We start from the raw sequence: 13667 nt of genomic DNA on the forward strand, positions 1-13667 counted from the left end.
ATCCTATAGGTAAAGCACAATAATTGCGAAGAGATAATAAAAATTAAAGAGGAGGATCAAGAAATATGGGTAAATTTGAGACTAAAGTCTAGAAAGCTATAGGCAATAGATGTGGCTATATCAAGAAGAATGAATGCATAAAGTATCTTGTCTGAAATTGTGGTACAACACCCATTTCTCACTACCATGATAGTTCAGGTAGAAATTATAGATTCAAAGATATCTATCTAACTATGAAGAGTAATTCTCTACAAAGGATAGTAGGGAATAATAATATTTTGATGGCCATGTTAAAAAGGAGATACAGGAAGAATCATTCATGATGGATGGCCTGTGTTCTGTAAAATGTGTAGTAGGTTAGTACTATAGTATGATACTATATGGTGCATGTGCTAGTGGAAACCAATCGCAGAGTTAGAATTTTGAAAGTAATGAAGTTAGCAATCAAGTTAAAATTAAGAAATAATAAAAATGTGTATTTCCATATTCCTGGAGTTGAAGAGTTTAATTTTGATGGTGACAGAAGCGTGGCTCCGTACAATCTAGTGTCAGCCATTAGCACCAGAAAAATATTGAGGCATGGATGTCAGGGTTATTTGGCACTAATAAGGGACACATCTGTTGAAGGTGTCAATATAGAAGATGTTCCTGTTGTTAGGGAATTTGTGAATGTTCATTCAACCAAGCACTTCACCTTGGGGTACTCTTGTTCTGTTCATGAGGAAGAATGATGGATCTTTGAGATTGTGTATTGACTATAGATAGCTTAATAAAATGACAATTAAAAATAAATATCCACTTCCTCGGATTGATGACCTGTTTGATCAACTACAAGGAGCAAGTTACTTTTCCAAAATAGACCTGCGGTCAGGTTATCACTAACTGAGGATCCGAAATGAGGATGTATCAAAAACAGAATTCAGGATAAGGTACGGTCATTATGAGTTCCTAGTGATGTCGTTTGGACTCACTAATGTACCAGCAGTCTTTATGGATTTGATGAATATGGTATTTAAGCCGTTCCTGGATCGCTTTATCATTGTATTCATGGATGACATTTTGGTATATTCCTGCATTGAGGAAGAGCATGTTTGGCACCTAAGGATGGTACTGCAAACCTTAAGGGAGCATCAGTCATATGCAAAATTTTCAAAATGTGAGTTCTGGCTGGAGAGTATCTCATTTTTAGGACATGTGGTCTCTAGTGAAGGTATTTAGGTGGATCCTAAGAAAATTAAAGCAGTAATTGATTAGCTTAGGCCTACAACAGTCACTGAAGTGTGAAGTTTTCTAGGCCTAGAAGGTTACTACAGGCACTTTGTGCAAAAATTCTCCAAAATAGCGGTTCCTCTGACTAAGTTGACTTGAAAGAATGTCTCATTCTTTTGGTCAGACGAGTGTGAGGAAAGCTTTCAAAAACTTAAGGAATGTCTAACTACAGCCCCTGTGTTGACATTGCCAGTGAGTCGAGAAGAATACACAGTGTACTGCGATGCCTCCAAAGTTAGGTTGAGGTGTGTTTTAATGCAGCACATTAAAGTACTGGCTTATGCTTCAAGGCAGTTAAGGAGGCACAAGTAGAACTACCCCACTCATGACCTAGAAGTGACGGTTGTAGTTTTTACATTAAAGATTTAGAGGCATTATCTGTATGGTGAAATATGTGAGATATACACTGACCACAAAAGCCTAAAGTATATTTTTCAGTAGAGAGAATTAAACCTAAGGCAGAAGAGATGGATGGAGCTTCTAAAAGATTATGACTGCACCATTCAATACAACCCAGGTAAGGATAATGTGGTAGCAGATGCCTTGAGCAAAAAATCTTCTGGCAGCTTGGCGCATACATCAACAGAAAGGAGACCATTGATCCAAGAGTTGTATGAATTAATGGATCAGAGACTGATCTTAGATGTAACAGATGCAGGTTCACTTTTGGCACATTTTAGGATAAGGCTAGACCTATAAGACAAGATCAGGGTTTTCTAGCACAGAGACCCGCAATTACTGAGAATTATGGAAAGGGTACAGTAGGGAGAAGACTGTGAGTTTGGGTTTAGTGCAGATGGTACCCTTATACAAGGCTTCAGGATATGTGTGCCAGATGTGGACAATCTCAGGACTAAAATCATGCAAGAGGCACACTATACACCCTATAATGTACACCCAGGCTCCACAAAGATGTACCATGATGTGAAAGAAAGGTACTGGTTGAATGGCATGAAGAGAGATATAACAAACTTTATGTCCAAGTGCTTAACATGTCGGAAAGCAAAGTTTGAGCATTAGAGGCCATCAGGGAAGTTGCAAGAGATCCCCATCCCAGAGTGAAAGTGTGAAATGATCAACATAGACTTCATGATTGGGTTGCATTGTACTACCCGAAGGTATGTTTCTATATGGGTGATTGTGGACTGTCTGACCAAGTCAGCTCACTTTTTGCCTATATGAACCACCTATTATGTTGCTCAGTATGCAAAGTTGTGCATCCGTGAGATAGATTATATGAGATTTCTGTTTCCATAATATATGATAGAGGGCCCCAGTTTACTTCTCGATTCTAAAAAAAACTTTAGGAAGTACTTGGCACACAGCTGAATTTTAGTATGGCTTTTCACCCACAGATAGATGGACAGTCTGAAAGGACAATTCAGACATTGGAGGATATACTTTGCATGTGTGTCTTGGATTTTGGAGGTCAATGGGATGATCAACTATCATTAGTGGAGTTTGCTTATAATAATAGCTATCATTCCAATATTGAATGACACCGAATGAGGCATTATATGGCAGGAAGTATAGGTCCCTCTATGTTGGACAGAAGTAGGAGAGGCGAAAGTACATGATTTAGATTTGGTGTAGTACACTTCAGAGATGGTTCCTTTAGTCAAAGAACGTTTAAATACAGCTTTCAGCATGCAGAAGAGTTATGCTAATCCGAGGAGGAAAGGTATAGAATTTGCAGTGGGTGACTATGTGTTCTTAAAGGTCTTTCCTATGAAAGGGGTTATGAGATTTAGAAAGAAAGGCAAGTTGGCACCCTATTACATAGAACCTTTCGAGATCATGGACAGAGTGGGAGCAGTTGCCTATCAGTTAGAGTTGCCATCAAATCTTTCTCATGTCCACCTAATATTCCATGTTTCCATGCTCAGGAAGTATGTTCTTGATCCTTCTCATATGCTGCAACTAAATACAGTAGAGTTAAATGAGGATTTAACCTTCGAGTAGCAGCCAATAGCTATAGTGGACTATCAGATGAGACAACTTTAGTCAAAACAGATTCCTATGGCTAAAGTCTTATGGAGGAGCCAATCTATAGAGGAATGTACTAGGGAGTTAAAGCGGGATATGCGTAGTAAGTATCTGTACTTGTTTAATAAGTAATTCTGTGTTTTTATTCTGACTTATGTAAAATTCAAGGACGAATTGTCTATAAGGGGAGAAAAATGTAACACTCCAAATTTTTAAATAATTATTGTGTTGATACTAATGAATTAATTAATATAATTGTTCAGGTGATCAGAATCAACCTTCTTCTTCCTCCAAGCCACCGCAATGATATCTAGTAGATTTGTGAGTAGATATTAATTTTATTTACAATTTTAATATTATTATACATACAAAGTATGATCATGCATTCACTTATAATTATATGTATATAGCTATTATAGGCACGCTTTGTATTGCATTATTATTTGATGAAATTGATGTGGGTGTAGCCTTAGGGTAATTTGGAGCTATGTGCGTGTGTCGGCGTGCGTGAGGCATGGTACTGGATATAGGTAGGATAGGTAGATCAGCTTCAGCTAGTCTTGCTTGGGGCCCTGTCTTTTTTGTGATAAGTCGAGGTGAGTACGACTTTGAGTTGATCTCGCTGACCCCTGCATTTGGATTATTAAGAAAAAGTCCAGCTCGGGTTAATCTCACTGGCAGAGATTGAAACTAAGAGAGTTGTGTATGGGATCAACTCTCATATATATGTTTGATTGATGTGACACACGGGTGTATAAGTGATTCAAATTATTCTTTATGCGAATATTGTTTGAACTTGGTTGAATTCGTTGATATATGTTGCACTCCATCCTTAGGGATGCATTAGCCCTAGATAGTTATAGAAATTATATTTAAAATCAATATCTTACTTTATGAGTCGAATGCTCACTTCTGTTCACCCTATTTTTTTCCAGGTTAAAGGAGGTTCTTTTTCTTTGTGATTAACCTGCTTCATTCTTCGCAGGTCTACTATCAGTAAATATCAGTATTTCACAGTATTGATTAAAAATCTAGACTCGCATGTACTAGGAATATTATATTTAGCGTGAAACTGTAAAAGATTATTTGTTTTGAAATTGTAAACCTATATTTATTCATGTGTGGTTGAATGGGATGAATATATACCTTGGATGAGAGAGCTGAGTTCCCATTTGATATAATTGTTATGTTGAGGATTGTGAGAGTAAGCAAAGCTCCCTAAATTTATATATTTTGTGATTTAAGGTCGGGTGAGCTAAAACACCTCGTTGGGTAGTCTAGTTTATAGTCGGACTTTGTTCGGTTGATTTCTTGAAAATGAGCTCTAAATATGGGCTTTATGGTTGTAAAATCAGTTAGGCTTACTATGGGTTTTGGGATCTTATACTGACCCAAGTACTAGTGCCGGTCCGACCCATAATTTCAGTCTAAACAAGCTGGGATTCCCCTCTTGTGTTTTCTTGTCCTCAAGCTGCAGATCTCCTTTGGTTGTTTCAATTGATTGTTGGTTAGTTCTACTGGCAGGAGGCGTCATCCTGGTGTTGTTGTCTAGGTTGGTTGCCGATGGAGCAATTTTCGAGTTAACCCGATTAGTCCTAGCGTTTCATGTTTAGGGCATTGTGCTCTTTGTTTGATGGGATTAGGTTGGAGTTATAGTAGCATTTTATGTGTATTGGGCTCATGACCTTGTAATACTTTGTTCATCAATGCAATATTCTTATACTTCTAGTTAAAAAAGAAATAAGGAGAAGGCAATCTTATGTAGAAATCTTGTTCGATAAAGAGCCCAACACAATTACTTCTATATGCAACACAATTATTTCCACATACCAAAGAACCAATAACATAAAAGATAAAGTTTCAATTTGTATCTGTGTTGGGCAAATGGGCAATGGGAAGGGAGAACGAGGGGTTGAGTTTGGTGATAGTTGAAAATGATGGTGACTGCAACAGTTATAGTTCCTGTGTGGCGAATGATAGAAGGCATCGGGGTGGATAAAGATGAGAGATTGCCAAGAGGGAGAGAGATGAGGATTTAGGGCGAACTTGTGGCTATTCACTTACAATGGCTATCGTCGCTAATTCGTCATAAATTTCATCAATAATTATAATAATTTTTGATAAAATTTAGTTCGACGGAAATGCAGTTAATAGCTCTGTCGCTAATCGGACTCAACCGATCACTAGTCACTTAAATTGATAACTGTTGCTAATCTATCATAAATTCCACTGGTAATGGAAATAATTTCCAACGGATTAATTCCATTGCTAATATTTTTTGTTTTTTAGTGTATTGGCATCAAAAAAGGATATATCTGAATTTAGCATCAACATTACATAAATAAAGAGTTTTTGTTCAAAAACTCTCACCTAAAAAGCTACAATGAGTTTTAACTTAATGGAAATGGAATTGCTTTAGGATTATAAAGTCTCAAACCCCAATTAGAACTAAATATGCCAAAAAAATAAAAGTTTACAAACTAATCAATTTGATCTCCGGTGGATCTTGAATCAGAGACAGTGGTGGCAAAATGAACTTGTAAGAATTTCTCGTGTAATTGATGACTCTAGCGTTGTGACACTGACTTCTAATCTGAACCTTGGCTTCATGTGCCCTAGTAAATCAAGACCCGCAAGTTCACTTGTGCCCTCCTGGTAGTGAATTTCTGTACTTGGTTCATTGTTTTGGGCACATATAGGCGTGCATATTTCTCCAAGTAGTGATTCCTTGGATGTAATTGAATGTTAAGCTTCTGCCATGTTTAATTAAGGATGCTGCTGTACAACCATCTCTGGTGATAAGTCTATTTTGTAGGCACTGACTCGAACCACCTTCATCCAACAGACCCAGGCCCCCACGTACACTTCCTAAACATATCGATAACACGAGGAAGATTGATTTGATTTTAGTCATCTTTGCATGCTTATCCCAACGCGTGGCATGTATGCATCAAGCCTTCGAGCATATACCCACATAGTACATCTCTTTTTATATGCATGAACGAGGAACAATTTGGCAAAACCCTGAGGTGTTTCGGCTTTTTTTTTCTCCATCACCATTGAGTTCATTTATAGTATCCTAGAATCCATCAGTTCCAAACCAATGATATGCATTGTTTCTGAAACCAGTAATAAATTCAATTCAGTTCGAACAAAGATCAAGTACAAATGGAATCACCCAACTAGAGTGCGAAAACAAGGACAGGCATAATCAGGTTCGTTAAGCAATTTTAATGTATCGTTCCATAAATCTTCTTTGCAGATGAAGCTCAAAATCTTCCAGTACATCAATGTATCAAACCACCACGTAAACATGATCATGTAAACTGTAAGATCTTTTTGTTCTCAAAAGTTATATTACATCAAGAAGTTATGAAAACCCATCTCTCACTTGTGCTAGAGTAATTCGTACATGCCCAAGCCATTGTATAAACATTACCCATACAAAGAATTATACATACAAAAGGTGGAAAACAAGCAGAAACAACAGCAGCACTCACCATGCCACTGCCTCCATAGCTGCCCAATTTTACTCAGATGATCTCGGCCTGCCTCTCTAAAACTTTCAACATAAACAAAACTAGGCCATAGACATGCATCCAGATATGAACAACACTTCCCTGATACAACAGAAAACTCTTGAGGACTTCAAGTGGGTGCATGCACTTCTGCTCAAAAACATGCCTTAGGAAGAAAGCTGGAACCTGCCACTTGGCCTTTTTCTTCTCCATCCCTAAAAATTACCAAAGTGAAGTCCACCATTTAGACACTAACAGATAATAGGGGGGAAAAAAACAATGCTAATAATGTTTATAACAGTAAAATCACATATCAACACTTACGAAGGCAGCATAATACACAAAAGTCAAAGCCGCAAGAACAATAAATGCGATTTGGAAAACATTATACCTGTAATCCAATAAACATTATTCAACAAACTCAGTAAAGTATATATGCCTAATCAGAATAGACAATGTATGGAAAATATTTATGTTCCAACTTACTTGTACAAATATTTAATTCCCCGGAGAGACTGCAATGTGTGGCCAAAAATCTCCTGTGCAGCAGTTGCTTGAGCATAGTAGCCAAATGCTGTAGCACAGAACTGAATCACACTGAAATTGCAAAACCAAGTCAATATTTGCATCATTAAGTTCTTAGTCTGCTATAATTACAACCATTCCTCCCACACTTTATATTCCAAACAAAAGAAGCCATGTGCAAAAAAATAAACATTCCAAAAAGAATTTAAAAAAAAAAAGTAACCTGCAACATGAATAGCTGGTGTCAAAGCAATGCATTTAAAATGTTATTGGTCCAAATGCTTGAATAATAGGTGGAGAAGTTTTCAACATGGATTCAAAAGATCATTAGTTCGGAACTGGTCATATTGGCCAAGTGCTACCTCTGCCCTCATCCTTCATTAGTGTTCATGGGGAGTTCAAGCATTCAGTCCTCAATCAAGAGGCAAGAGTTGAGTTCAATCAGTGGTTGAGATGGGGAACAAGGAAAGAGAAAGGTACCGGTTGCTAAGTTCACCATTTGAATGGTTAAAAGAAAAGGGTAGAGGGGTTCAATCATCATTTGATCAGAGTGTCCAAGCTTTTAAATGTCAAATTAGGTAATAAATCAAAGCATAGCCCTACTTTTAGCAATTATCATAATCATACATTATCACACCAATTGTGGCATGGATGAAACTTAAGGGAAAAAGATGCAAACCTAATGGAGCAAAGAAGAATGAGTGCAACATTGAAAAGAAAGGAGTTCATTAATGTAGCTCCCCACCTGTAAGACAAGTACATTCAATAAATGAGCCATCAAAAATATAAAATAAAATAAAATCTGCCAACAAATGATTACATAAACAAACGCATGGTAAAATTAATAATAAAAAAAAAGTTGCCTTCACAAAATTTATTACTTCATGGGATGAATTGTGATGAAAACTAATCTCAGGCCCAGCATCATTGCCCCAGCTATCACTGCAAGCAGAAGGTAGAAGCAGAAGAATGCAAATGCCACAGTACCCAGAAGACCTAGCATGGTTGCAGAAAAGACATCCAGGGATAAAATTCATCAAGAAATTTGGAAAAGATAGGTGAAAAAAAAAAAAGAAGCAAAAATAAAAATATCAAAATTACCCCATATATCATCCAACTTAATGAAAACCTCATTCAGAAAAGGAGAAAGAGGAGGATCAATCAATAGATATATAACAATATGAGCCACCCAAGCCACCGAAACAATCAACCTAATAAACAAGCAAACAAAATGTTGTCAACAAAATTTGGTTGGACCTTCAAAATCTCCATATGCACAGGATGGACAACAGAACAATTCATGATAAGAGAAGATAACCACAGAGAGCAGCAGTCAGTATCAAATGTGCAAGAAATAAGTTTCCTTGTAAGACCCAATCCACCAAGACTTTAAATAGCAAAAAAAAAAAAAAAATTGTCACAATAAATTTTTATTGATTTGATAATTTTGACAGGAAATAAAAAATTTTTCTAAAGTATTTTCCAGCCAGAAAAAAGATAATAATAATAATAATAATAATAATAATAATAATAATAATAATAATAATAATAAATGAGCATATCAAAATAAAGCAAAAACAATATTCATAAATCATGGATTTCAAAAGAATCAAAACACAACTTTTTCATTTCTAAGATTATAGGCAGAAACATGCACGCAAATGGCTGTACTTTTTAACTAGAATTGTAGCCCATAAAAACAATCAAGAGCCATGTCTTTGTTTTGACTACAAGTACCATTCTGAAGCATGTAGTACACTTTCTAGTTAAAAATTATATAATTGAAAAATATGTATAAGATAGTAGAGTATATTTATTAAGATATATATTATAAAGTGACTTAGTTTATGAATGTTTCATGGGAATGAAATATGGTCCATTCAAAATGCTAGTAGTAGGATCCGAATAAAATATTTTGGAAGGTTTATGGTAATAATGGAGAGCATGAGCCGAAACAATATTTAAGAGTGAATATTAATAATTGAATTCACTAAGTTTAATATTATATTAACTATCTTATTTTTAATTTGCAAAAAATTTAATTATAATCTACAAAATTTTTATAAACATCTACTATATTAACATTAAATTTATTTTTAATACTTATTATTATGAATCAAAATTTAAACTAGTAAAAATTGTATATCGTCTAACAAAATTTTAACTTTAAAGAGTTAAATGAAAATATAATAAAAATTTCTCTAAAGCCCAAAACTACGTAATTTCGTACTTTTGACTTAGGTTACATTAATCCTAACCCATATTATGCCCGTTCATTTGCTGTTATTTATATAATTTAGATGGAAATATTATGTGTTTTATTACAGATACTTCGTGTTATCCTTTTTTTTTTTTTGTGAGAATTGCTAGTTTGATTTTAATATTTTTCTTAAGTCAATATATTTATATTATTTTTTTGATATTTTATCTTGATATTTTTATTGTTATTTTCATATTAGTACTATTATTTTTACTGATATTTTGATGATAGAAATATATAATTGTTTTTGTTCTTTTAGAAAGAATATAATAACACTGCAATTTTGAGTATAGGAACCAAATTGAAACCGGAACTAAATCCGAAATCATAACCAAAACTAGAACTGAACCAGAAGCAAAAGCAATTAAAACCGAACCGGAACTGGAGCCGAAATTTGATTCCTCTTTTGATTTCAAAAAATGAAAGAACCTAAATTTAGTTCTATTTCCGGTTCTTTCATTGAATCGAACTGAAACCAGAACCACACATCCCTATGTCCTACAATGTAGGCCTTTCTCCATGTGAAATAGCTTTCTTTCAAATTTTACCATTGTTTTTATTCTTCCATTATTCTTTGACTTTCAATTGATAATATTTTCCTTTATTTATTTTAAAAAATTTACCACTCTGTGCTTTCAGAATGAAAGTTCTCTGATCAAAACTTCTCCAGGATCTAGGTAACAAACTCATATTTATGAATTACTGTCTCCTATATGGTGCATGGAAATAAATAAATTCAAAACATATACTTGATAGGTGATAACACTAGATGAGGGAAGATACCCTGAATATCCAGATAAAAACCATCAAGTTGCATTTTAAAACATAATTTTAAGAAAGTTCATTAGATACTGGACTGTCTGCACTTACCCTAAGATCCCCAACACAAGTTTTGCCAGGTACCCAAGAACAGTCAAAGCCCAAGCAGTCTCAGCCTGAAGAGGATGACCAAAAACATCAATGGCAAAGAGAAAGAGCAAAACATACACTCCTGCCACATATTTATTCAACAAGTTAAAATCATCACCTTTTCTCCTTGAGGATACATCTCCTCTAACAGCTTGACATCTTCTTCTAACTGAAGCAACTCCTGTAAGTTTAAGCATCCAAAAATGTAAATTTCAATGACCACAACAAGGAATTGAAGCTGATGAAATGAATGATCAAATAGTTACCAAGTACTAACCAAGTCGGTATCTTCAACTTGCTTCTAGGCAAGTGAATTTCAAAAAGTTCATTGGGAAAAAAACATTATTTTTGAGTTGAATAAATTTATTACATTAGAGCACAAAAACAATCACTTAAGCAATCTCATCTTTTGATTAACAGGAAATGAAAACTATTAAATATTTAAAAAGCATAAGTTTATGAGCAAATAGTCTCAAAGCTTGACAGTATGCAACAACAATAGCAACAACAAAACCTTAATTCTAAGCTAGCTGGGGTCTTTAGCCATTCAGCTCTCTTTGAAACCAATTCCGCATCAATATCTAAAAATATTAAATCTAGCACATGCGTTTTTTTTTTAAAAAAAAAAAAAAAAAGAAAGCCACATAACAGAAGTTTTGAATTCCCAAGGAAATATACTTTTATATATCATGCTATGCGTGCACTCTACCCACTGAAAACAAAATGCATACGTATGGCTTCATATACCTTCTCTACTGCCTTCACATTTTTACGCCATTTTCTACCCTTAGAACCACTTCTTTCTTCCTGATGGAGTGCATCAGCTGCTTTCTTCAATTCTTTTGCTTTTTTACCAAGTTCAGTAGCTTCCTACAGAATATTAACAATATTAATAAGCATCAGAGATTACAAGTAGAATCCCTCAAGTAGTTAGTTTTCTATTTCTGTACAGCCACTTAACGAGAAACAAAGAATCACCTTAATATACTGTGAGCGAGTGATGACAGCCTTTGGACGCCGGATGAAAGAAAATATAAGTCCCAATGGCAAACAAGCAATACCAACACCTCCAAATATCTGACAAATATTGAGAAAAGAATGGTGAGAAATATACTCTTGAAAAAAAAAAGGCTGGATAGAATCCACACTAAAATCATCTTTATCCTAAGTACTTGAATAGTTCAAATATATAAGAATAGATGCATATATACAGCATCTACATATTTTTCTAATACAATCTTTAGTATTTCAGCATATTTCATTGGCAGTTTTCTACCAGTGGCTTTTGATGGTGAAATCATAAAAGCACAATACGTCATTGTTAAAGTTCACTTCTGCTTTTAGCTCAAAGTCCAAAATTTTTCAAAATAAATAAATAAAAATCTCAACTTTTGCATAAGTGATTAGCTGATTATACCGCAAAAAGTACAGATCCAACAATTGTAGCCAGAGCAACAACATATTCTGGAAACGTGGTGCGCATAGTCCATGTTTTCTCTGAGGAAGGACTTGCAAGATATGCAGAGCACTGTATTAAGTTAAAATGTTAGGAAAGAAAAAGGAGAGAGACGAAAAAACATAAGAAAAAGAATGAGTACAATAATTCTTCATTGTACTGTAAAACCACTATATAGAAAGCAAATACAGAACAAACGGTATGCCCTTACGATATCATTAATCTAATATGCAGAAAAATGATAAAGGAAACATAACCTGGTGTGCGCCACTTCCAATACAGGGCTGACTACTAGAGAAGTCCCAACTACTAGGAAAGTTGGTTGTGGTTGAGGAGAGGTGCATAACAGTGAAGTCCACCTTTCCAACTAGCCCTGATAACCATCAAATACCATAACATCAATGCAATTATGTTTAATGCAACAAGACAAATGACAAAAAATAATTAAAGATGTCTCCACAGCATCATTTAAAAAAGATAGACAAAATACATGCAAGTTTTTAAAATCAATTAGTGACATTTAATGTGGAGTCTACCATCAAAAGTTTGAAACAATTCGTTTTGCAAATAAAATTGCGTATCCTAAGCAACAGCTCAACAGACATGACAATTTCTCTTACAAAACACATGGGACAATCAAGATAAAGAGCATATTCGAACAAAAGAACAACTGGAAAAGCAAAACTATGAGCATAATTTTTTGTATGGCATTTTCAGCTAAATATCCAACCTCTAATCAGCTGTAATTACAAAAGCAAAAACAAGGTGCTATAGAAAATGAAACGAGCGAAAATATAAAGTACAAACCATATAGAATGCCAAGTACAAGACCACAAACAATTGCCGTCGTTATCACCCACAACAATGCACTTTTTATCCTTTGGCCAATACTCCTGCGACCAAAAAAATTCGCAGAGAGATTAACAGAGCTCTCCCTTATAGCACTTATGTGTTGTTGGGCACCTATGATTATTATAATTAGAAGGACAAAAAAAAATACCCACTTGTCCTGGTCGCCTTCATAGTAGAACATCGCGAAGGGTATAACGAAGAACACGAGCACAGCATCGATAATATAGACAGCGATCCATAGATCTTTCATTGGCAAAGTAAGATTACAAGCGCCATTGTATATCGCGTTGCGACAAGCCTGCCGGTTAGCTACGTCGGCCGGTAACATCAATATTGAAATGAGGGCGACGGAGAGGCCCAAAACGACAACAAATTTGGGGAAATAAGCCTGGTTCTTGTCATCTGGATGTTGGTAATTGACGAGAAGATACACATTGAAGATAAAAACGATAATGCACACCACTATAGCAACAATAATTAGAGCGAGATTGAAATCGCCCATCGCTTAAATTTTCGATTCGAAGACGAATCGATAGAGAGATTGTAAAATTAGGGTTTTTATTTTTCTTGGGATCCACTGTTTGAATTTTGCAGATCTGGTTTCTTGAGGAGAATAGGGAAAGGGCAGGTTTGGTTCCGGTGAGGTCGTTTGTTGGGGGTTGAATGACGTGTGGTGTGGACTTTAAATTACTATTATGTTCTTACAAAACAGTGTAATTGTGCACTGAGGGTTGAGCTGGAGTTGGGGTTAAGAGTAATTACATATCATGCCCCGTGAGTATGATCGAACAACCTGTCCAGGCGAGACGAGCCTTGTTATTGCAACTTTCAATTCTTTAGGAACCTATGAGAAAACCGCTTCTATCGTAGGATTGTAAGATAGATTATTGTG

At 35.3% G+C, this 13667-nt stretch overlaps 1 protein-coding gene across 1 annotated transcript; it reads right to left on the reverse strand.

The window, feature by feature from the left end:
- Positions 1 to 6548: 6548 nt before the first annotated feature.
- Positions 6549 to 13667, reverse strand: LOC110634813 (LIMR family protein At5g01460). Its single transcript, XM_058144152.1, has 14 exons — positions 12928 to 13667; positions 12731 to 12816; positions 12181 to 12296; positions 11885 to 11995; positions 11446 to 11544; positions 11215 to 11337; positions 10586 to 10648; positions 10429 to 10493; positions 8400 to 8509; positions 8180 to 8294; positions 7978 to 8043; positions 7260 to 7370; positions 7098 to 7164; positions 6549 to 6988 (listed from the first exon to the last, which is right to left on the reverse strand). Exons 1-14 carry the CDS (start codon positions 13275 to 13277, stop codon positions 6941 to 6943), a joined length of 1530 nt encoding a protein of 509 aa, XP_058000135.1. The 5' UTR covers positions 13278 to 13667; the 3' UTR covers positions 6549 to 6940.

This window comes from Hevea brasiliensis, chromosome 3 (assembly GCF_030052815.1).
Source record: "Hevea brasiliensis isolate MT/VB/25A 57/8 chromosome 3, ASM3005281v1, whole genome shotgun sequence".
Taxonomy (NCBI): Eukaryota; Viridiplantae; Streptophyta; class Magnoliopsida; order Malpighiales; family Euphorbiaceae; genus Hevea; species Hevea brasiliensis.